We start from the raw sequence: 25563 nt of genomic DNA, 5'->3' as shown, positions 1-25563 counted from the left end.
GTAAAGTACCGGGTAGATTAGGCAAATAGACTGGTGACGTAGGTCTGCGCGCGTTTCTCAATACAAAGTACTGCTGATTTGTTTGTTTTTTTAAAGTACGCTGATTTTGGACGTGCATCCTCGGTAGTTAGTTCAGACTTTGTGCATTCGACTCGGGAGTGTGATGTCCGCGACGACGCAAGTCCGGTAAATCTATAAACAGCAGCGTACTTGATAACTTCAGTCAGCTCGTCTTGGCTACTGCAATTTTCCTATTTACAATAAAACGAAATGGGATATAAAATACCACTGCCTCCTTTGGTTTTCATTTAAGCATAATAACAGCTGCAGAAATGTACTTAGTTCAGGGATATGTGTATATGCAGCCATTACAATGAAACGAAATATTATATAAATTTGCCTTTTTTATTTTCATTTTAACATATAGATAAATTGAATACAGACCAAAGAAAACCTGTTAGATTTACCCCGCAGCTGAATTATATGTTATGTTTAACCACTAAAGACACATCAGAGCCAGCGGCACATATCAGAAGGTCTAGCCGATTTGAGGCTGCATCTCGGCGGATACATGAGGACTGAGCTCTCGCTGATCGAGTGGAGCTCACCGTTGCAGAGATCGGCGAAACACATTTTTTAAATAGGCACGGTCTTTATAAATAAACCATAGATTTGCGTTTTAAACAACTACATTCTCGCCTGAAATACTTTTAAAATTACATTTCATGACACAATAACAGTAATATTTGAAAATGATCCAAATAAATGGTGGTTGAACTCAACCAATGCTGCGTGAACTCAGATGGCTTTGGCTACTGTTATTTTCCCCTCAGTATATTTACAATAAAACGAAATAGGATATAAAATACCACTGCCTCCTTTCGTTTTCATTTAAACATAATAACAGCTGCAGAAATGTACTTAGTTCAGGGATATGTGTAACGTTATATACATCCATTACAATGAAACGAAATATTATATAGACTTGCCTTTTTTATTTTCATTTTAACATATAGATAAATTGAACACAGACCAAAGAAAACCTGTTAGATTTACCCCGCAGCTGAATTATATGTTATGTTTAACCACTAAAAACACATCAGAGCCAGCGGCACATATCAGAAGGTCTATCAAAGGTGAGGCTGCCTCTGGGCGGATAGATGATCACTGAGCTCTCCCTGATCGTGTGGAGCTCACCGTCTACGAGATCGGCGAAACACATTTTTAAATAGGCGCTGTCTTTATAAATAAACAACAGATTTGAGTTTTAAACAACTACATTCTCGCCTGAAATACTTTTAAAATTACATTTCATGACACAATAACAGTAATATTTTGAAAATGTTGATCCGAATAAATGGTGGTTGAACTCAACCAATGCTGCGTCAACTCAACCAATCAGGATGTTTAGCGCCAAAGTCCCGCCCCCGAAAGTTCCTGAACTTTAAAAAAGTACCACCTCGCCAGCAGGGACTTTCTGGGGGGCATTTTTTTACCCGGAACTTTTATTTAGTTCCTGGTTCCTGCGGTGGAAACACACCAAGTACCGGACCAAGTCCCTAGTTCCTGGGTAAAGTTCCTGCGGTGGAAACGCGACTAAACTGTCAGTTCATTCTCCCTCGTCTCTCAGAAGAGGACCACTCCTGTGAAGTAACCCCCCAGAGCTTTGCTTTCAACTGCATGAAAGAAATATATTATCAGTTCCTGTCTTCGATCCTTCTCATCTTCGCCTGTTGCTGTGGTAAAGAGGTGGCGACAAAGAGCGGAGGACGAGGAGGAGGAAAGGCAGAAAACCTGTTAGTCAACTGTATCAAGTGACAAAACAGACACATGAAGCACATATAGTACACCAGGCAGAGGTGGCAATGATGATCAACCACTGAATTTCAAATATAAAAATGGCCGGATCAACATTCTGTCCAACGTTATATAACCAATCCAGGGGTTTTTCTGCATTGATCTTTTTTTTTTTGGCGGCTGTCAAAGCCTTATTTGATCGGTAAATGATGTAGAATACGTGCACTCGCGCACTCAAAGTCTTCAAACTACACGAGCGCGGTCTTGCTCTCGCTCGCTCTCTCCCTCGTGCATATTAACCAAAATCATTAGACACGATAGAAAAAGGGCAGAACGCCAAAGTTTCACGTGGAGCATTCAGAGATTTTTTTTTTCTCCATGACAGGCTGCTGGCTGTATTAGCTTAAAGCCCTCCAGTTGACATTGGTTACTGTTTTCTTTCAATTGCTCTAAACAAACATTCTGGGTGACCTTTTTTATTGAATGCTAGACATCAAATTGTTGTTATTTTCATCTGAAATAACTTTTTTTCAGTAAGCTAGGCCCTATGTGTTCAGTAAGATTGTTCCAGTAAGCTATGTGTTTTCAAGGCTTCAAGGTTTTATTAAAATGCTACAAGTGCAAAGTAATGCATTCTTAGTCAGTCTTTTATTTTGTAATTTTAAGAGCAATAAACATACATTTCTATGTTAAGGAATTCATGTTTTTTTTTCATTTAGATATCTAAATCAACATGTATAAATTGTTAGTAGTCAATTAATGGGGAGATAATCGAAATCGAATTGGTCTGAAAAAATTAATCGTTAGATTAATCGATGCATCGAAAAAAAAAAAATCTCTAGATTAATCGTTTAAAAAATAATAGTTTATCCCAGTCCTAAATACAAAGAAACAAAAAACAAATAAATGGTGCTTTTCAGGTTTTTTTAGGTACAGAAATTGAATAAAGTGATCAAATGTAAAATAACATTGCATATGTGTGTGAATTTGTCCATCCAAGCACAAGACTTGAAAGATAACTCAATATTCAGATAAACTCAATATCTTCAGGTCTCACCTGCGCACACGCGCTATCAGCACCCAGGTGAAGAAGGCATAAATGACTGGTCTTATTCGAGTATATGGCCCTCGCATTGAACAAAGTTTACAAAGAGTGACTGGTTTGTCCATTTTTTTTCCCTCTCATCACTGATGTAATGTATTGGAAAGCCAGAATGCATATGCATAGATAGATGTTTTACATGTAACAACCCATATTCACGATGCTTTTTCAGATTTAAGTTGAACAGCTTAAAAGTAGGTGTATAATGGTATGGTATTTTTTTTTTTACAGAGAACACTTTATACCCCTCACAGGGTTTCCCATCCGTTGATTTATTTGTGGCAGCCCGCCGCAGTATCAAAACTGAAAAAAAAAAAAAAATTGGAGCGACATTTAATAGACAGAGCCATAGATCACTGACAAGCTACGCAATATCGCATTCATTATCCCAAATTTATCACCTTTGATAATCAATATTGCGTAGCTTGTTTTTACACAAGCTAGTGATTTAGCGGTAATCACGGAACCGGATTTACTGACTAGGTGCGCATGATCATATGGCTAAGTATATATCACCCAGCCCTAGTGAAACATATATATATATATATATATATATATATATATATATATATATATATATATATATATATATATATATATATATATATATATACACACACACACATATTTTGTTCAAAATCAAAACAGCACATTTTTCTATCCCTAATATAAGTAAGGAATAATTAACGATGGGCCATTTCATTATTAGTGACGGAATATAAGTGCCGGAACCCAATGACTTACAATTTCTGAATCACTAAGGACTATGGATTCAAGTTTTCACAAAAATGTCTCAGAAAAGTAAAGTTAGCTCAGAAGAAATTTCAGAGGAGAGAATATTTGCTTTGGAATGTTCTCATCTAAACAATGAAATGCAGACATTTTAGACTAAGTGTTACTTAGTGTCCAATACTATGGCAGGCCACCTTACTCTTTTAACGTATTGTAATCAGCCACTGAAAAACCCAAATGGGTTAACCACTACTCAATATCATAAAGCACTCCGGAGTCATCAAGTCTCTCATTAGCACAAGCTTTGCATGTCTGTAATAGGCACCTGTGCATGCACATGAGGGTGTGTCTGCTTTAGCTGGCAGAAAGGGTGTATCCAGTATGTGTGTGTGTGTGTGTGTGTGTATTAGACATACGAGCGTCCGGCCAGTCTTTAACAGGCTGTGTTTCAGAGGTGATTCGCAGGGAGGCCTGTGCACGGAACATGCCTTTTTTACACATGACAGACAGAGGGATTGTGGGATGGAGAAGAGGGGGAAGGGGACGTCCTGAAGCAGGAATGTGCACAGGCAGGCAGCTCCTCAGCTGTAGACTGGCGTCATCCCAAACAGGGAGGACAGAAATCATTACCTTTCTCCAATACATCAAGTGGCCTCAAGTAGCATGGCTGATGTCAAAGAAAAGCGTGGAAGCCTTTTAATGATCGGTGTCCATTAGGACTAGATGCTGGACGCTTGAGGGGGAGGGATATGAAACTGCTGCAAATCAGTGGTTGCTATGACATTATGGTTACTAAATATGGCTTAAGTCAATTTAGAGGTTTTCTAAATCTAAAGGGTTTGTCACCTGTTTTATCATGTACTGGGGAAAACATGAAGTGACAAATAACACTGCATATCTGAAGCATTTGAAACAAGATCAAGTGAAATTAGTTTACTATCTGCAATATGTCACTATTCAACACAATGCAACTGAAACTGCAAGCACTTTGCTAAGGTTTTGTCCAGTGCATTAACTATGCTTATTTAGGCGACTTGCTATTTACATTAACTGAACTGTAAAAAATTATATAAATGCACACAATTTAAAAAAAAAAAAAAAAAAAAAAAAAATCTACAGATTTGACATGACCGGTTTGTTATTTCACTTATTTAATATTTGGAAAATATAAAATTTTATAATTCAAATTCTTTTAAATCTTGTTTCCAGATTCAAAGTTGTAGGAATATGCAATAAAATGCTATTTTTGTATAATGTATAATGCTATATCCTCCCTTTCTTATCTGTACTGTGATGAATAATATTCACAAATCCAATAAAAAGCTATTTCATGCAGCACTTTCGCCTATTTTCATTTCAGATGCCTCTTGTCCTAATGAAGTTATGAACCAATGAAGGCAAATTTCAACATACTTATCAATATACATTAACATACTATTGTATTTACCCTGATACAGTGTGTCAGTATCACGTTAAATACAATCACAGTAAATAAAATCTGTAGACAGTAAGGTAATCGGATGGCAGCGATCTAAAATACATATTACAAACAGTGCAACAGAAGGGGAAAACTCTCAGGTTACCAGCTGCCCTTCCATTCCCTGTCTAGCTTATTGAAACCTTGTGAACCCTACCAAGACACATCTCTCAACCCGAGTCTGTGTATTATGATAGGAACCAATCTTTCACAGTATTTTTGCAGGTGAGGATGGAATTCTGTGTTACCCTTCTCTCCAAATAAATGAAGGTATCCAATGTTACCTACAAGCACACTGGTCCAGTAAAGATCACATTGTAAAAGGGCAAAGAAATCTTTGCATTGTTCCTTTATTCAAAGGACTGGTCATCCAAAAACTAAAATTCTTTCTAAATTTAAAAGTTTTTCTATTCTTACTTATTTTAGGTCATTTAAGGTCATTCACTATAAGGAAAATGAGCCATATATTCTATTTTTATGGAATATGATACAAAGTAGGACATATTAAAACCACTGTTACTGCAAAAGTGAATTCAGAGCAAAAATATTTTACTCCTGCATGACAATTAAATCAAAGTTCCATAACCATGACAACCCTAACCATACAAGTATGAAACTACATTAGGATGTATTAATGATAACAGAATTGCCATTTTTGAGTCAACATTTCTGCAGAACACAAACCTGTTCTTTTGAAAGAACAGAGCTGCAACACAGCTAAGAAGCAGAATCACAGACCAGTCTGGATTCAAAGAAGAAAACATTTCTCAATGTGTGAAAGGAAACATGAATTAATATGCATTCCAGAAAACACTTGATTTAATGCATAAATGCAGGGCTGTGTTATATCAAGATTGTTGATTGTTAATTAATTAAATGGCTCCACAATCTGCTTTTGAAGAAATACTGTAGTATCGTGCTACAGCGCACATTCAGTCTCCAGCAGTTATGGTGCCTCCATCTCAATACACTTATATACACAATACACAACATGCATGCACATCAAATAACTCAGCAGCAGAGTTACACTCACGGGACACTCAGTCCTGCTTATTTAAGTAATAGCATTAAAGATTTGCACTTTTTATTGTTTGATTCAGAGCTTATGCTTCATTGCAAAGCACACTAAGGAAAGTAGATATCCCAATTAGAAAACAAATCTTTGAAACAAATCTTCTGACATAACCCCCACATGAGGGTGAGCAAATGATTTGGGGGATGACTTTTTTGGGGGATTAACTAAATCTTAAAAATCTAGACAATAATCTAAATATTCATAGAAATGACTTAACTTCTCTGATCCATGCACTTGGAAATCAGTGCACACTAAGGTCAGGGCTATTTATTGAGTTCTAACAGGGAAAAATGCAGCCTTTGGCCTGAAGCTGTTTTTCTGTGAATAATAACTTTACATGCACGCAAATTCACAAGTATGGTTGTGACTGTGATGGTTGTCTACTGCCACCAGGGATACTGCACGTGAAGTCATGCACTCTATAGCAAGCGTAAAACAAAGTTTTGCACACAAGTGTAGATTGGCAGGTTTGAGCGCAGGAAAATACGATTTATTCATTCAGCAAATTAATTTTGTGTTGGGCAATGGACCTTGTCGGGAATGCACTGCTGGCTTGGCGGCGGAACAGTGAACCGTGTCTTCACTGGATGCAACACCGCCGTGTTGCAACAGGTTTTGTCTGTCTAGTGTCTACACAGGACATTTGAACTCTCTGTCAGTACCTCATAAATTTGACAAAGCAGTTTACTGTCTAGGATTTGTCATGTCAGGTCGTGCCACATCTAGTGTAGCATCACTGATTATAATGAGTATTTTGTCGCGCTGCGCCGCTCGTGACAGGCTGTATTTAACTTTCTTATTTAGGCTACTTTCTTGTTTAACTGTATTATTTCTTTGATATTTATTTTAGTGTTTTGCAGGCTTGGTATTCACTGACGGAAGAGCTAAAATAAAGACGAGCTGACGAGTTAAATCGGGTGTGTTAGATGAGGCTAGGGGTGTCCCCGACTAAAGATTTTCATAGTCAAATTGGAATTTTCTAATTGGAAGTCAGACATTCGACTAACATAATTACTGATGTTAACACACAGGGAAAATGTGTACTGAACACCTTGCAGATATAAAAGGGGTAAATGTTTTATGTTTTGATGAACAGATAGCTAACACTTTTTTTTTTTTTACAATAGTGCTCTTATTATAACGTTAGCCTAAAATGTTCGCAGTTAAAAGTTCTGCATTTCTGTTTTGAGCTGCACGCCCTAAAGATGACCAGTAGAGTGACACATTTGATAGCAAGTTTTTAATCAATGGGATTCAACCCATAATTTCATATAGAATACGTTTCATTATTTATACAACATAACATTAATATTATGACTTATAGGCAATTTGCAAAAAGTGCCCAAATGCACATGAACATATCTGCGGGGCTGTGAATGCAAACTCCTTTTGTGGACGCATTCTTCACGAAACAATGTGCAGAAACACGGCAACTGAACTCTAAAAATTCATAGCATTTTAGTATAATCGTCTTCTCAATATAATAGGATTTAAAACTTTACCAAGACTCAAATTAACACCGGCAAAGACTGGATTTTTTTGAACAGGTAGGGTACAAGTGATTTCAAAACATTTCAGCCGGTTTATATATATATATATATATATATCATGAATTTATTATTTACCTGATATAAGATGCATTTGGTTTTGAGTCAAGCACTTCATTGTAGTACTACGGTGATATCTCTTCGGTGCACAGCGCGAGCAGGTCCAACTTAGGGCTGGGATAAACGATTATTTTTTAAACGATTAATCTAGCGATTATTTTTTCGATGCATCGATTAATCTAACAATTAATTTTTTCAGACCGATTCGATTTTGATTATCTCCCCATTAATTGACTACTAACAATTATACATGTTGATTTACATATCTGAATGCAAAAAAACATGAATTCCTTAACATTGCAATATATGTTTATTGCTCTTAAAATTACAAAATAAAAGACTAAGAATGCATTACTTTGCACTTGTATAGAGATAGCATTCAATAAAACCTTGAAGCCTTGAAAACACACAGCTTACTGAAACAAGCTTACTGAACACATAGGGCCTAGCTTACTGAAAAAAAAAAGTTCTTCTTTCAGATGAAAATAACAACAACTTGAGATAGCATTCATTAAAAAAGGTCACCCAAAATACTTGTTTAGAGCAATTGAAAGAATACAGTAACCAATGTAAACTTGAGGGCTTTAAGCTAATACAGAGAGTGCTTTTCCAAAAAAAAAAAAAATTACAGTGGGAGCCAGCAGCCTGTCATGGAGAAAAAAAAATCTCTGAATGCTCCACGTGAAACGTTGGCGTTCCGCCATTTTTTTATCGTTTCTAATGATTTTGGAGGTAGAGAGAGAGAGAGAGAGAGAGAGAGCGAGAGCAAGACAGCGCTCGTGTAGTTTGAAGACTGTGAGTGCGCGAGCGCGCGTGAAACTTTTGTTTCGCCCTTTTTCTATCGTGTTTAATGATTTTGATTAATATGCAAAAGGGAGAGAGAGAGCAAGAAGCGCTCGTGTTGTTTGAAGACTGTGAGTGCGCGCACACAGCCGGGGCTCTCTCGTACGTGCCCTGTCAGGCGCAAAAAAAAAAGATCAATGCAGAAAAACCCCTGGATTGGTTATATAACGTTGGACAGAATGTTGATCCGGCCATCGCGTATATTCAGCGCACATAAGGTAAACGTTTTGCAAACGTTTTTTAGAGAAATAAAAACAGGTCGACGAATCGATGCGCATATTTTGCGTCGACGTCATCGATGACCTCGACGCGTTGTCCCAGCCCTAGTCCAACTACAATGCAGAATATAACTGTATTTTTCGGACTGTAATTCGCACCTGAGTAAAAGTCGCATCAGTCCAAAAATACGTCATGATGAGGAAAAAAAAAATATAGAAGTCACACTGGACTATAAGTCGCACCGAGAACCGAGAGAAAACATTGCCGTCTACAGCCACGAGAGGGCGCTCTACTCTGCTCAGTGGTAGACTACAGGAGCACTGAGCAGCATAGAGTGCCCTCTCATGGCAGGAGAAGGTCATGTTTTTTCTTGGTTCATGTCAAATTAATTTTGATAAATAAGTCCGGAAAATACGGTAATAACTATGACTGGGGCTGTTATATACACACTCCTGCCTCCAATATGCTACTTTGTCGGTCACGGATTATGAAAAGTGAAACATAAATCTATAGGGTTGGCCTTTTTGGTAACTAAGTTCAGTTCGATTTGGGGAACTGGTTCAAAAAGAACCGGTTACACTGAATGATTCGTTCACGAACCAGATATGAGAAACTGCTTTGATTTGAACTCTCTCTCACACAGACACGGAAGAGAAGACAATGCTGAATAAAATCGTAGTTTTTGCTATTTTTGGACCAAAATGTATTTTGGATGCTTCAAAATATTCTAACTGACCCTCTGATGTTACATGGACTACTTTGATGATGTTTTTCTTACCTTTCTGGACATGGACAGTATACCGTACACACAGTTTCAATGGAGGGACTGAGAGCTCTCGGACTAAATCTAAAATATCTTAAACTGTGTTCCGAATATAAATGGAGTTCTTACTGGTTTGGAACCACATAAGGGTGAGTTATTAATGACATAATTATGATTTTTGGGTGAACTATCCCTTTAACTGACCACGACACTGCATGCACGTAGTTTATTTCGCGGTTTGATATGAAAGAATATGCAAAAAGCAAGCGAGCACCGTAGCTTTGTGCATACAACTGAAGAGCACGCACTGCGAACACAGGACAGTTTCCGCGCTCGCACCCCTCTTTATTTTACTAACTTACTGCAATTTGAACGTGACCCAGCTGACCTCACCAGAAAAAAACCACCATCTAGTGGATTGTCAAGAAATGTATTTTATTATTCTACCAAATAGTATACTAAAAAGATCGATACTTGGCGTCCGTGTATCAATATAGTATTGCTGCTGAAAATATCGCGATACTATACTGTATTGATTTCCCCCCACTCCTATATATATTAGGATTGTGCAATTAATTGCATGCACTGACAATTAGGCAATATCGCGTTCTTAATCACAGATTCATCGCTTTCTACGGCTCTGTGTAGTGAATGCTGCTCAATCTAAAAAAAAAAAGATGATAATTTACTTCTAATCATGGGACCGACTTTAATGACACAGCCCTAATATATATACAATCATATAGATAATTGATATTATTCTCATTTTAAAAGACCATTTTATGCCACTAAATATAAAATGAAAGATGAAACTTTTTTTTGTAGAAAAATGTTTTAAATTTGAACAAGCTCCTCAAGACTACACCATGTTATGTACAAGACGCTGCAAAAGACAGAGGTGAAAGTGGAATGTATAAAACATGGTGACTAAAATGTTTAAGTAAATATAATGGGCGATATATTGAGTCATCAAAAATTATTGAGGTCATGTACATATATGTTGGTCTATTACCACCACGGTGGTATAAATCTGCTACCGTCACAGCCTTATTCACAGGCACACACACGCACAAGCACACACACACACACACAGATGGAATAATGGGGATATCCTGCACACTTCCCCCTTCCTGTGAGTCAAATGGCCTATTTCCACATTTACATCACGCATACAAATGGATAGCTAAACATTGCCAAAAAACGGCTGGTCCATTCATTCACTCATGAGACTCAAGATTAAACCTCTTTAAAAAAAAAAAAAAAAAATGAAATTCACCATCATAAAAGCAATTGTCAGAAAACATGCAGCAATCCACGTTACTAAAATAACATTGCCCAAAATGCATTTGAACAAATTAAGAAATTTATGCTGTTGCAGTAATATAATTCATGTTACTTACCATTTGTTAAAATTACAAATGACTTGCTTCTTGCGTCAGACCAAGGCTGCATCTCATTGCTAGTTTACTTGATCTTAGTGCTGTGTTCGACACCATAGATCATGACATACTCATAGATGGATTACAAAACTATACAGGTATTCAAGGGCAGGCTTTAAGATGGTTTAGATCCTACCTGTCCAATCACTACCACTTTGTTTATTTAAATGGGGAGTCATCTTAATTATTACCAGTAAAATATGGAGTGCCACAAGGATCTTTCCTAGATACTCTGCTATTTTCAATATACATGTTGCCCCTTGGTAATATTACTATAAAATATGGGATTAGTTAACACTTTTATGCTGATGATACTCAACTATATATCTTGATAAAATCAGATGAAACATCTAAATTATCTAAGCTTACAGAGTGTGTTAAAAATGTTATAGATTGGATGACCGATTATTTTCTCCTATTAAATTCAGATAAGACAGAGATATTACTTATTGAACCAAAAAACAGTAAACAGAATCTCTTGGATTATAATTTGCAACTAGATGGATGTACGGTTACTTCCTCTACAGTCAAAAATCTGGGTGTTACATTAGACAGCAACTTGTCTTTTGAAAATCATATCTCCCATGTTACAAAAACAGCATTCTTTCATCTTATAAACACTTCCAAGCTACGAAACATGTTATCTGTTTCTGATGCAGAAAAGTTAGTTCATGTGTTCATGACCTCTAGACTGGACTATTGTAATGCACTTCTAGGTGGTTGTCCTGCATCTTCAATAAACAAGCTACAGGTAGTCCAAAATGAAGTGGCTAGAGTCCTTACCAGGTCAAGAAAATATAATCATACTACTCGAATTTTACAGTCTCTGCATTGGCTACCTATTAAGTTCCATATAATTTTTCGAAATATTATTACTTACCTACAAGGCCCTTAATAGTTTAGCTTGCTACAACCCATCAAGCTCCCCAAAGTAACAAATCTCTGGACTTTTGGTACTACTAAGGATAGCAAAGTCCACTAAAGGAGGTAGAGCTTTTTCACATTTGGCTCCAAAACTCTGGAATAGCCTTCCTGATAATGTTCAGGATTCAGACACACTCTCTCCATTTAAATCTAGATTAAAGACACATCTCTTTGGCAAAGCATTCAAATAATGCATCTCATAATCTTGTACTGCAGTCATATCTGATCAAATGCACATAATTGTTCTTTAGCTTGCGTTAAACAAATAGATTTTACTTGGTTGGAAGTTGGAACCACAGCTATGCTTATTATGTCTCTATTTGTTTCTCTGTGTAACTAAGATTTAAACAAGCTTTAGTCAGGATCCAGAACACCTGAGAAGAGATGATGCCAATGCCAACCCCTCAAAGGACCAAAGATGATGCCCACCCTGAAACAAAATACAGAACTACCAAATTTTGCTAGAAGTTTGATTCCATCATGTTATAATTGCTGTTAATAGTGTTCATCATCTGTTTGATTACTTAATCTTTAATTGATTTTATTTAAATACATTTCTGCCATATGTACATTAACTGACAGTCACCAGAATGATCGCTGATCAGCTACTACTAAATACTACTTCAATGCTAAATCAGCTACTACTTAATTTTCTGAAAAGTTTCTTTGCAACGATTGTATCGTGAAAAGCGCTACACAAACAAACTTGAATTTAATTGTTACTCTTTTTAAGTGTGACTTTTTATTATTATTATATTTTAATTACCATATTTTGCAGTGTGGCCAAAGTGTCCAAATACTTTTTGAGAATACTTGTATGCACAACAAAAAGTCCAAAAATAATGATATCCACAATGTTTTTTTGTGCATTTGAAACACAATAAGTCACATAAAATGAGTAGTATGATGCATTAACAAACCAGACGTCATAATAGAAATCCTTTCAGGACAGAAAAACTAAAACAATGCTTTGATTGAGTGCATACCTGTAAACTGAGCCTAAACGTCCAGCTTTTAATACTATGAATAAAGCCAGAGTCACATATTGAGCCATGCTTATGACAGGATGTGAAACGGTTATAATGGTGAACTACTCAAATGAGCAGTATTTGTAGAATATGCTTTGTTTATGGTACAGTGTTCAATGAAGTTACAGGCTCACCAACACTGGTGTTAGACAACGTGACATAACTTACCACCGCATGTGCGGAGACTGACAGTTGACAAACCAAACTAACACATTTTAGATAGACTGATCGATTTTGTAAACTAGACAGAGTAATAGCACAGCACTTTGATATATGCCATTGTACTGTATGACTATTATGCTCATATACCATCATTTCCACCTGGCTTATTTAAATGCATAACCATATTTAAATGACAAATTTGGCAAATGCCACAGTGCTGATGTGCAATTAAAACATTATGGTATATATGGTTCTGCCATGGTACCATCACTGCAACAGGGTATTATGGATAAACTATATTTTTGGACATTGTGACAGTGTAAAGATCTGGCATTAACATGGAATATATATATATCACACACACACACACACACACACCATGGTGCATGTCAAATTAACCATTTTAATAACATGCTTGTTTTATGTTAGTGTGACAGAAATCCCTTTGAAGTGTCTTTGAACAAGGAAGATGGATTAACCATATATTTTACTATATTACACATAAAGCTAAATGTATACAGCCTTTCTAAATAGTAAATGCACTCATATATCCGAGATGATCAGTCTACACAGATGTAAATGGTGATTGGATGGGGACACACATCACAGGGCGGCTGGATTCACATCTATCAGCAGCCGGCCAACCACAGAACTGTTGCCAACCCTCCAGAACAGCTGGAAATTAACTTATTCTGAGCCTTTCTACAGAGCGAACCCACCCATGATGCTGGGGGGAATCAAAGCATTGGATGTGAGTTTTATTCAATCTGAGAGAGACTCACCTTCATGTCGTTCATGATGATTTGGAAGAGCCCTCCCAAAGCGCTGCACTCCTTCTCCATTCCCGCATCCATTTTACCACCCCAAAAACACACGCACAGCGGCGACACTTATCCTCCTTGTGAAAGCTCGCCTCGAAAACCACTGTCAATATCTGAAGGGTGCGGTACGAGGCTGTTTATAAAGGCTATCGTGTGAAATAGCCAAAAGAAGATAAATTAATGCAAAAATAGTGAGTGTTATTCCGCTGATTGGCTGCCCGGCGCAAGTAAACTAGTCCCGGCCACACAACTTACTAAATCTCTGAAAATACAGCGCATCGCCACGATACAAGTGGATAAAAAAACTCAAATTTTTAATAATAAGTCGCCAGGTCGACGTGCCACGTAAGCACAGGTAAACCCACAGGAAAAACCGACCGTTGAAAATCTGCACCGAAGTACCTGGCTCGGCGTTTTCAAAAGCTTGGCTCTGCTGGATCGATAGTCGCGTTAGTTTAGAGCGCGACAACCGCCGTGTTTTTTATTCCTCATGGTTTCATTCAGTCGATCAAGACGCTGATATATCCTTTCTTGTTATTATTTTGAGTGGCTGCCGTTTAAAAAAGCTTTTCGGGTAAAATTAATACAGCAAACCCTGACTAAAGTTTCGAGTCCTGATAGATTCCACAGAGTCAGTGGTAAACATTTACTCCTGCCTCGCTCGCTCTCGCGCTTTCACCCGTTTGTGTGGATCGGCTGGCGACGAAGTCAAAAAGGGGCGGAGCATGAGTACTTCGGAAATGTTCGTGCTTTTCCGTTACTTTTATCATCACCATACTATATTTATATAAACATGCCCTCATAACAATTATTTAGAGACAATATGAAATATTTGTTCTTTTAAAAGCATTTAAGGCGAACAAGTAAAACTATTCTTAACCAATTATGTATAATTATAAAACCCATTTAAATCCATTTAGTGGATTAGTTATTACTAGGCTACAAGCTGTACACAGTTGCTAGACTCTCTCTTCTTAAGCAATTTAAAATGTAGTTTCCATAAAGATGAATCAGAACACACATAACTACATCATGTTATATCTATCTAGTCACAAGTGAGCTGGTTTTCATGGATATCATCTGTGAGTCAGCATTATTGTGATCTTGCTCAGCCTTGTGCTGTTATCTGACATTAGTAAAGGGGTCCACCTCTCAGCTCAGGTCTAATAGCAACGCAGACATGATATATTCAGCATCACGTCCTCTAGCGGCCACCTGTCTGTCAGTGAGAGAGAGCAGAGGTCACATTGTTCAGCAGTCTGCAAAGATGCAAAGAGCTTCCCACACAGCCTCGTGGGCCCACTCATAGCACAAACATCCAGACTCACTGACACACACACGCTGCCATCTAGTGGCGAAAGTTTAGTAATGTTTTGCAATATATATGTGATTCAATACCAGCGTATAACAAAAAGTACGGTATATAATGCATATACAGTCTACTATTTTTACATCATTTTAATATTTATGTATATACATACAGTATTTTTCTTTCATATTACCACTTATTTAAAAGAGTAGTGAAGCAAGAGAAGAAAATGTTTTAAGAAATGTTGATTTTTTTTATTATTTTGAATACATATCTCGTTGTTTAACCAACATGCAGAACAAATATTGTTATCATGTGGCCATTTTATGGATGACATGTATATGTATGAAAAATTTATTAAACTAATTTCTAAAAGCTTTGCACTTTTTATGACCTTTTCTGATCAACACTCTTAAAACTGCCCAGTAAAAGTAGCAGCTCTAGACAGACACATGCACAGTTTTTTTAACAGTATTTTTCGGCAACCCATGTTAGATAAACTATATTTTTCTTTCAAAAAAGTACAAACTATTTGAACATTTATTTGAAAAAAATATTTTAATCGGAGGTGCCAGGGATTATAACATGCATGCAAATAATACAGCAGAATAAATTTTTAGATTAAAAAAAAAAATAATAAAACTTTCATATCACACCGTTGAATCTAAAATCATTTTCATAAAGGATAATTTGCATTTAAATTTTACAAAGTTTACTCATTGCATCAAAAGGTCCTCGAGGCCATAAAATTGGCCCATGACGGTTAACACAGTAGCAAATAAGCTTATGTAGGATTAATCATTTATTCATTCAAATAATGCCGTGATCATTAGGTCTCATGCAATAATGCTAGCTTCAATCACGGGTGTGCAGAGGCCCTCTTGTGGTCAGATTTGTAAGTGCAGCCTGACCTCTCTGAGTCTGAGGTTTGACTCTGGTTAGTAACAGCAGCATGAAACAAGGATGTCTTTAAAGAGTTTAAGAGCACTGATTCTAGACACTCAAGTCTGGTTTGCTGGTATAACCACTACAACTGCATGCTTTACTTGGGAAGGCAATGTATGGAAGACAAAAAGTTGAAATGCTACAAATGTTTTTGTGGGGTTGGGGGGGGGGGTTAGGTCCACTATGATTTAGACATTCATTGAAGACAACAGTACGAGTGATGGTACAAACATTGATACAACAGCATCATTTGCTCGGCAAAGATTAGTTTTGTGTTTTCCTTCCATTAAGGAAATTTTAGATTTGAAAACAAGGAGATTACACATGTTAATATTTTGGCACAACAGAAATGATTGCTGTGAGAACAGGAGTAGTGTTTCAAGTGGGCAGCCATGGACAAATGAATCCCTGAAGTGTTAGAAGGGTTAAAGCACCCTTTGTCCATAAACTCCGATGAATGTTTAGATGCGGGTTAGTTAACCATTAACAGCAGAGATCTGTGTCAGTGCATTTGCACGTCTACATGTAAGCACTTGCAGTGGGAGGCCGGAACTGTTCAACAACTGGTTCCTCTGTGTCGGTCGGAGCAGAACCACTGAGAATATTACCCCATGTATGTGGCATTTCTGATGGATACTGGAAGTACCAGATAGCTAGATCTCAAAATTGCATTTTCACCCCTTTAAAGTCAATGTCTTTTCATGCTTCCAGTGTGCAGTTGGTCAGCTGGAAATTCAATGAGCTTGTGCATTTCTCTTGACGTTTTTTTCTCTGTTTTTGGATGATGTCACACACTATTGCCAAAGCTCCGCCTTTCAGGAACCGCACAAAGTTCTCACCCACCAGTGGACCCATGGCATACATCCCTGGCTCCTTCACACACTCATACGTGTATGGATCCACATCTAGTGGGTTCCGCCGACAACTGATTGGCTCTTCTGAGTCCAACGCCAGTGGGCGACCATGTTCTGGGAGGAATGACAGGTTGGGATGGGCACCAATCAAAACGAGTGCCATTGAGACTTGCAGCACTGTCTGTAGCCCTCTCTCATCCTCTAGCACACACTTGCCATCAGGTCTGAAGGCAGCTACATGATGCTTTGGGAAACTGAGGTAACCAGGGTAACAGGTACATGGGCTGGTGCCATCAGCAGGTGAAGAAAGAGGCTGGTTGGACAGATTAACCACCGTCTCACCCACTTTGTACTGCTGCTGGCTCATCATTTGGTGCACTTTGTGGTACTCAGGGTAGAGGAGCTTGGGCAGCTGGTTGAAGATGAGCGCCGGATCACTCACAGGTCGTCTAAAGGCATGATATACAGGTGTGTTCAAGTGGTGAGCTGCGAGAACGGCATCTGCTGCGGTCAACCCAGCACCAACCACAAGAAGCGGCTCTGAGGCACGGTCCAAACGGCCTGAGGAAATGGCGGCCTCCAGCTCCCAGAAGCTGTGGCAAACGAAGGGAAGGTTTTCACCATCCACGCCGAGACGGGCTGGGATGTCGTGGGTTCCTGTGGCAAGCACCACGTTCTCTGCATAGACTGAGAAAGGGACTTCGATTCCTTCACCACTACTTGCTCTTCTCTGGAGGCCTTGGATCTTCCAAACGGAGCGGCCAGATTCAAGGGAAGCCTGAGACACCGAGGTCACGGTGGTGCCACAAGCAAAGCTCTTCTCCAGACCCATTTTAGACACATAGTGCTGATAGTACGACGCAATCTCTGCTGGTGTGGCCCGGTCATTGCGTAAATTTCTGCACACACAAACCAGTAAGTTAGATGATCTGTTTTGTGCATTCGTAACTTCATCAAATGTTTAAACTCATTGTGGCTCAAAACCATGTTATTTCCATTTTTAAGAGAAATTAAGATAATTATTGCTCACTTCGTTATACTCCTCACATTAGGTTTAGGAAAAGACAAAAGTTTTTTTTTAAAGAAAGAATTTACACAGAGGAGCTTAAAAAGTCTCCTAATAGTTTCAGTTTAGTTCTAGAACTAACTTAAAGGAGGAATAATTTTTATCTCAAGATGCCAAGAATTTTGTATCAAAATGAATATTGTATGAAAGATGAGCCCTTTGTTCTCTAGAATAATTTTATTTATTGTTTCAGTTTCACTTCTTTATACCTTCGTTTATCTCTCATCCAATCCTTCAGCTTCAAACCAGGAAGTTCCATCCAGTTAGCCAAGCTGAGTGTCAGCATTGAGCCCTCCATCGCCTGCAGGCATCAAGCATTAGAAACAACTTCACATCATGGTATAACATCTGCACAAGAATAACATCTGATCATCTGGTACAAAACTTCAGTAGAGGACAGTGTTGCAGTTGTTTTCAGGAATGCAACTAATAAATCACAAGTTCTTTCCCATCTATGTTTTCTTCCCATAGGGCTGTACTTGCAGGGTTTCCCCATACATTTACTTATTTGAGGCGGTCTGCAACAATATCAACACTGACCGCCACAAATAGATTTTCCAAAATGCTTTAACTTAGTTGCACAAACATGAGCATTGCATGTTTCAAAATCAAAGCGCAGAATGGATGTTTTATATAAATGTATATTTTTTTTGAAGGGAACCGACTGTCTTCAGAAAAGGTCTGATGCCATTTTCATTTCATCTTTCCAAGAATTCCTGATAGAGTAGCGTTCATGAGCATAGCGCCATTACCGGGGAAACCACTATTTCTGCTGCTCTTAAAGCGCCTCCTGCTGGCATAGAAATAATTTAAACTTTCAATAAACCCTTCTTCTCTTTTAGATTTACATTATATACATATGCATGTCCCCCAGGGGAAGTTCCGCCACACATGGAGTGTAAGTCTGTGGGAAACAGAATTGTGTATTCAGGTGAACCTCATGAAACCTTTCTTGAAGACATTTCATATTTCACCCTATCAGGGGCGGAGCGGGGGGTGGCTAATGGGGCTTAAGCCCGAATGTTTTGTCAAAAGCCCTGAATCTTTTAGTTTTTTAAAAATAACTTCAACTTTGTTTCATTTCCTCTCAGTCTATCATACTGGAGCGGCTCTATTACTGTGCTTGGTGGTGGATGGTAATGCATAGCGCATCACTCGTGCAAATAATCTTTTTCATCGGCATTGTCATTAGGGGCTGGTGGGCTTTTTATTTAACTGCTGTCGTAGCGTGCTCACTGGCTAACCGGATGAAATGAACATTATGGGCATAACAAATTATTTTAAAAGGAACACTAACAGTAATCCTCACTGGCCAGAGAGAGATTCAAAAGCAATGTCAGTCGATTTCGGGGGTTACGTTTTCTCGTAAAACCGAAACACACAGCTTGTTTCAAATGCTAAGTTATCTCAGGGCATGTTTACAGCTAATCTCGGCACATTAGTGGGATAAGAAGAGAGATTAATTTAGAAATTTAGCTGGAGAACAACAAAATAGGTTGTAGGCTTTACTGGGTGATTTATTTATTTATTTTTTTACTGAGTAACTATTATCATCTATCCAGATAGTGTATAGATTTTTGGCATTCTATTATCTCAAACAGCCTGAAAAACAGTGTATTTAGCTGACGTAAATGGGGGAAAAACTCTCCCAGGGGGAGTATGGTTTGGGCTAAGCCCCGAATGTTTACATCGTCTGGCTCCGCCCCTGCACCCTATGATGAACAGAAGTAAAACGCTCATATGCATTAGTTATATGTTTTACTCACTGCTCTTTACCACATGACAGTAATAAGAATGAGACTTTGGAAAATGTCTCTGAAATATCAAGAACATTTAATTTATTTTTGGGATTTTGGAGTGAAACGAGACCTGTGCATGTATTTGTGACATTCACCCTTTTGAAATAATAATAATAATAATAACAACAACAGTAGAGTTAACCAGAAAAAGAGAACAATATGCATTAGATCAGAAGCCAGAAATATTTTAGGTGTGGTTACTTACATGCCAGGCCCCTCCAGGTGGTCCCTTTCCCAGTACAAGGTGGGGTGTGGCCCTTTCCGGCTCATGTCTCCATATCAGCGGGGAGGCGCAATCCACCCCAAAGTCACCATCTGGAAGAAGGAGTGCATCAAAGAGCACAGCCACAGGGTTTGATGAACGGCCCTCTACACCCTCACACAGGTACTCCAGATCCTACATGCACATTTTAAAACAAAACTGGGTTTGTATTCTGTATTTGAACATGAGAATGTGTGTTCTTACATTCTGCCACTATTGTCATAGACAATTTTCACTTAAAGGCCCCGATAAACTCACAGCGAAGTTCTTTTTCGTTCTTCGTTGAATATGTAAATATGTGCTGCGCACTTTGCTCTCAGTAACAAAATAAACAACAAAACTGAGAGAACTGCAAGTATGTTTTTAAAGAAAGCATAAGATAAGCATCTGATCACAACAACATGGGTATGTTTGCACGGCATCTGCTTAAAAGCAAGAAGCTTTACAGTATCAAACATGGAAAAAGTGCCTCATTTCATCAAAAGCACAACTTCATTTTCTACTACAAAGTGGATCTCCAGCATGTTCATGTTTTCTCCCGTGGAGATCTTACATCAATGGACTCAATAGACGAAATGAGCCAGAGAAGCGCTCTGCGTGAAGGAAGTCGGAGCCTCAGCGCACAACTACACATTACATAATCGCCACGGACCAGTGGTAGCACGAAGGTATTTTGCAGCCGGAGCAAGCTTTTTCTGAGAGTTCACTTTGGCAAGCCTTTTCGAACTCCCAAAACGAACAGAAAACTCACTTTTTTTTACCTGATTTTGTTTGAAATTATGACACGAGAGTTTGTGCTTCAACTTTAAGTATATTGCGGCTTTAATAGGTGTGGTAAATGTATATAGGGGGAGGATTATGTGTGTGCATTACCTGGTCAAACAAAGACAAATTACGGTTCTCTCTCAGCTTGTTAAGCAAAATTGGGTTGGGATGGAAGCCATCGGGGGAAAAGTAAGGTGTGTATCCCGACAACAAATAAGAGAGACAAATCCCAGATGGTCCATTACCTGAAACACAGCCATGTATGTGAATACTGGAAATGCTCTAGAATATCTTCCAATCAACTATTCATATCTCAGATGATTATTTATATATGAGCATTATCAAAGTAGCCAAAATAGTGAATAAATGCATGGAATGCTGGATGTGCAGAACATGAACATGCATGTGAATAACATGCATTCCAATTGTGTGCAGAGAGTTCTGAATGCACAGATTCCATTTAAACCTGGCCTTTAGTAAATACTTGACCTTGGCTACAATACAGTATTTTAAATTTCTTAGAAAAGTACAGCCTAAAAAGAAGATGACAATGAGAGAGAAACAATAGAACATAAAAGGGTGATTTTACATGCATTATGCATGCAGAAGGTGTATTAACAACTGTGAGTGCTCATGGAAGATAGGGTGTCACATGTCACATGTTCTCAGTGAAGCACATATATAATGTCAACTCTTACCAACAATGACAACAGGCAGGATATCCTCTGAAAAGGCGTCTTTGTTGTGCAGCTCCATGGTGGGCTCACCTGTTACATGCAAAAAGAGAACAAATGGTGCATTAAAAAAAAAAAAAAAAACTTTAGACACAACCACAAAAACCCTCCCAAGATACACAATTACTAGATCTGCTTTCCACTTTCATATTCATGATTTATAATAGTGACTTATATTGACGTCTTCTATTAGATGACCCTATATAATCTGCATCATAGTAAGGCAAACTATAAGTTTCAGTCAGTATTATGAATTAACATGTATTATTACATAACAGAAGTTCAACGTAACCATGAGTTTGCAGAATTCTTTAAAGTGACAGCGCCCTTTTAAAGCAGCTCGCGCCAGAGTCTCAATCGCCGAGTCATTCTGAATAGTAACCGCACGGCGTGTCAGATGTCAAATACACCTATTAATACACAAACACACTTAAATATAAAGCTCTGCTTAATGTTTTATTTAAATATATACATGTGTAATGCACGTAACTGACTTTACAGACTTGAATGGAGTCCAGGGGGCGTGTGTCAGGGGTACGTGCGAGACGTTTTCTGTTCTGGATATGAGACACGTTTTTTTTTCTGGTTTATGAGACTGCGGTTAAAAAAGTTCAGGTCCAAACTCACAAAAAAATAACTTAAACGATTCAATGTCATTCGAGTCCAATTTTAGAAACTGTTAGCGCGTCGCTTTAAAGCGTGACTAGGACCTTACCAACGTGTGAATTACACAGCTAAAATGATCGGACTGCTCATATTTTCTCACTGAATTTAAAACACTTGCAACGGTTTTCTCCATTGACTTGACAATAGCGATTTCTTTTTATTGACAAGTAGATTGCCGTGTCCCATCAATGAACTAATAAACCCTAGGCTTTCACGTGCGCCTGTCATCATATACTCACGCTCATGCACTTCCAAACGAGCAAAAAAATAAATCAAAAGTAGATGTTAGTAAGAATGACAGTCTTAACCATTTACTTTCTTTATATGGGTAATGATGCAATGGAAGTGAATTGTGACTGAAGTCGTCAGTCCCAAACATTCTATAAATTACATTTCTTTCTTTCTTTCCCTTAGATTCTTTACTTTAAATGTTGATAATGAATTTCATAAGTGAAGCATTTGCTCTCCATAAAACTTTCCAGGGCAGTCGGCATGCGTTTCTGCCGTTGGTAAGATGCGCGAATCAGCCCGATCAGACACCCGACACTGCAGGTTATCTGAATGGCTTTTACTGAAGATGACACGAAAGCCGGTAACCGTCTGCTACGTAACCCAGATGCGTATATTTCAGTCGTGCTCTTTTTATAACTGTTAATGCGCTGTGCATTTTCCTGACATGACCAAGAGATTTCCATACCCTACAGACACGACACCACACCAAAAGAAGGAAACTAGAACAAAGATCTTTGGTTTAAATTATGCAAGAGGTGATATGAGTGCAAAATATGAAGCGATGAATCAGATCGTGATCGGTAACGATGTCAAGTTTTCTAATGTAACTTACATTGGCACAAGCCATCACGAATTTAATGTAGAAAAGGCACGTAACTTACCTGTAATGCAAATTACCAAGATCCGAGTAACTCGCAGTTCACGCAAAACAGCAAAGCCCTGACTTTTGATGTAGAGCGGCTTTGTTAATATCTTAAATCGAGAGTTACTGACGCAGCTTACAGTGTGCTTCTGTGAGGCTGTATAGCGAGATGCTGCACCTTTACAGCCTCACGACACTCGTGCGCTTAATGGATTTTATAACTATTCTTCACGGTGCTCCCATACGAACCAATCATAGAGCAAAGACGTGACGATTAGAATTATAATTGGCTGGGCGAGGGGTGACGTAAGAGCGTGTTCTAGCTTGTAGTTTTCCACTCGCTGACAGAGATCTCATATCTCTGATTGGCCTGATTCTAGCTCTCGCTCCACATCAGCCAATCAGCAAACGCAGCAGCTTGAAGGGGTCGCTGCCATAGCATTACCATTACTACCATAGACAGTAAAATAAAGATTACTACCGCAAACGGCTCAAAGAAAGTAATGTTTAAACTCAAAGCAATCTCCAATACAGAAAGTTAGAAAATTTTTTGGCCCCATAAACAATTACTGTTAGCCTTTCTTTTAATAAAAATTTGAATTAAGGAAGATTATTTATTCACAAGACAAAACTAAATGTTTATACCATATAGAATATACTTCATGTCTGACAGCAATGAGAACTGCTAAAGTTTTGTGGATTTCATTTATATTCGTGGTTTGTGTATTTGTATGTGCATTTGGTTTGTATATTTGTCTAGCTATATCTGTATTTGTCAGTTTATTTTTTTTTCCCCTGAACATAATGTTTTTCATTTTGATAGCACTGGCTATTTTCTCCTTAAATTAATGGCAATATTCTAGATACAGTATGAAAAAAAAAGCAAACTGGGTAATAATGTTTACTTGGTCAGGTCAAGTGACTTACAGCTAGCAGACTTCCTGTTCTGACCCTCTTTTTTATGATTTATATTCCTTTATATTTTTACTGAACTTTGCAGATGCTGCTCAGTGTGCTTGTTGTAAAAGTATAGATGTAAACCCTTTACATCAGGGGTGTCCAAACTCAGTCCTGGAGTGCCCTGTCCTGTAGAGTTTAGCTCCAACCCTAATTAAACACAGCTGAATCAGCTAATCAAGGTCTTACCAGGCATACTAGAAGCTTCCAGGCAGGTGTGTTGAGACAAGTTGGAGCTAAACCCTCCTGGACCAAGTTTGGACACACCTGTTTTACATCAATCCTTATATTTTAATTACAATATAAAAACAGTAATAATAAGTGACTTGGTGACATGCTTACTAGGTCGGGTGATGCTTGACATCTGTGTTGTTTTCTTTGACCCCCATCCTCCTCAAAATAGAAAGAAAGTTTCCATTGTTGGGAACTAATTACTTAAATCCTCATTCAAGGTCTTTTCTCATGGGTGTATTTGGGTTACATTTAGTATAGTTATGAAAAGAGACATTTTAATAAATAGTACATGGGAACAGTGCCTGCTTGGCAACTTCAGCATGTAACGAAGTAGAACAGCATGTCTAGAAATATGATCACACCTCAGAAAAGGGGAACCATGTTGCCTGTGGACTGGAATCATGAATTAAAATTGTTCATGAAGGACAAATGCAATATAGTATTCTGTGGCAATACCATGGTATTTTGATATGTACCATACACCATTATATTAACATATACTCCAAGGCATTTCAAAGAATGCTATAGAATTTCAATTGCAATGGGTCAAAATGGTATGTCACAAAACAACATAAAACTACATAAACTGGTCATTATTAATAACATCTGTATGTTCATAAACAATTATGTTTTATCTCTTTATTTGTACCTCCGTATATAGTGCATTATTTAATAACTCTGTTCTTTGTATTAGTTGTATTTCATCTTTACTGTGTATATCATGTATGTTTGTACTATGTCTGATACGTTCTTCTGCACGGGAAGCTCCTGTCACCAAGTCAAATTCCTTCTGTGTAAAAATATTTGTTAATAAAGCTTTTTCTGACTTCTGATTTCTTAAAAGAAAAAAAAGATTTGCCAGCGAACCATGTATAAACTGTCTGTACAATGCAGTGGCAAAAATCATTGCAGAATTATTGACTGAGGCGTTGATAAGAGTTTTTTAGGGTTTGGAAGGACTTGATCTTGGCTATCTACCAAACATTTTACTAAAGAACATGGTGTCTTGGGAACATTGTGATACATTAATTAATAGGGCTGTGAATCTTTGGCAAGGCAGCGATTCAATTCGATTACGATTCATAGGTTTTCGATTAGATTCAAGAACG

At 38.0% G+C, this 25563-nt stretch overlaps 2 protein-coding genes across 4 annotated transcripts in view; both read right to left on the bottom strand.

Annotated features, from left to right (window-relative positions):
* The window catches only part of LOC113050252 (metastasis suppressor protein 1-like), a 53222-nt gene extending 38542 nt beyond the window's left edge, over positions 1-14680 (bottom strand). For all 3 annotated transcript variants that reach the window (XM_026213041.1, XM_026213042.1, XM_026213043.1), the window contains exon 1: positions 13951-14680. In XM_026213041.1, the coding sequence (XP_026068826.1) occupies positions 13951-14022 (72 nt within the window). In that variant the 5' untranslated portion in view covers positions 14023-14680. The remainder of the gene's footprint in view (positions 1-13950) is intronic.
* A 1157-nt stretch (positions 14681-15837) lies between these two features.
* On the bottom strand, positions 15838-23476 carry LOC113050251 (oxidative stress-induced growth inhibitor 2-like). Its single transcript, XM_026213040.1, has 6 exons — positions 23283-23476; positions 21688-21756; positions 21098-21234; positions 20168-20359; positions 18373-18464; positions 15838-17996 (listed from the first exon to the last, which is right to left on the bottom strand). The coding sequence occupies exons 2-6, from the start codon at positions 21743-21745 to the stop codon at positions 16943-16945; spliced, it is 1533 nt and encodes a 510-aa protein (XP_026068825.1). The 5' UTR covers positions 21746-21756; positions 23283-23476; the 3' UTR covers positions 15838-16942.
* Between the last annotated feature and the right edge of the window lie 2087 nt (positions 23477-25563).

This window comes from Carassius auratus, chromosome 31, assembly GCF_003368295.1.
Source record: "Carassius auratus strain Wakin chromosome 31, ASM336829v1, whole genome shotgun sequence".
Classification (NCBI taxonomy): Eukaryota; Metazoa; Chordata; class Actinopteri; order Cypriniformes; family Cyprinidae; genus Carassius; species Carassius auratus.
The sequence above is the reverse complement of the archived record's forward strand: the minus strand, read 5'-3'. Positions and strand labels throughout refer to the sequence as shown.

Coding starts and splice junctions, on each gene's coding strand:
- LOC113050251 (XM_026213040.1), bottom strand. CDS start 21,745: ATGGAGCTGCACAACAAAGACGCCTTTTCAGAGGATATCCTGCCTGTT. Junction 21,235..21,687: donor CCTGCCTGTTGTCATTGTTG/GTAAGAGTTGAC, acceptor GCTGTGTTTCAG/GTAATGGACCATCTGGGATT. Junction 18,465..20,167: donor CACCTGGAGGGGCCTGGCAT/GTAAGTAACCAC, acceptor TGATGCCTGCAG/GCGATGGAGGGCTCAATGCT.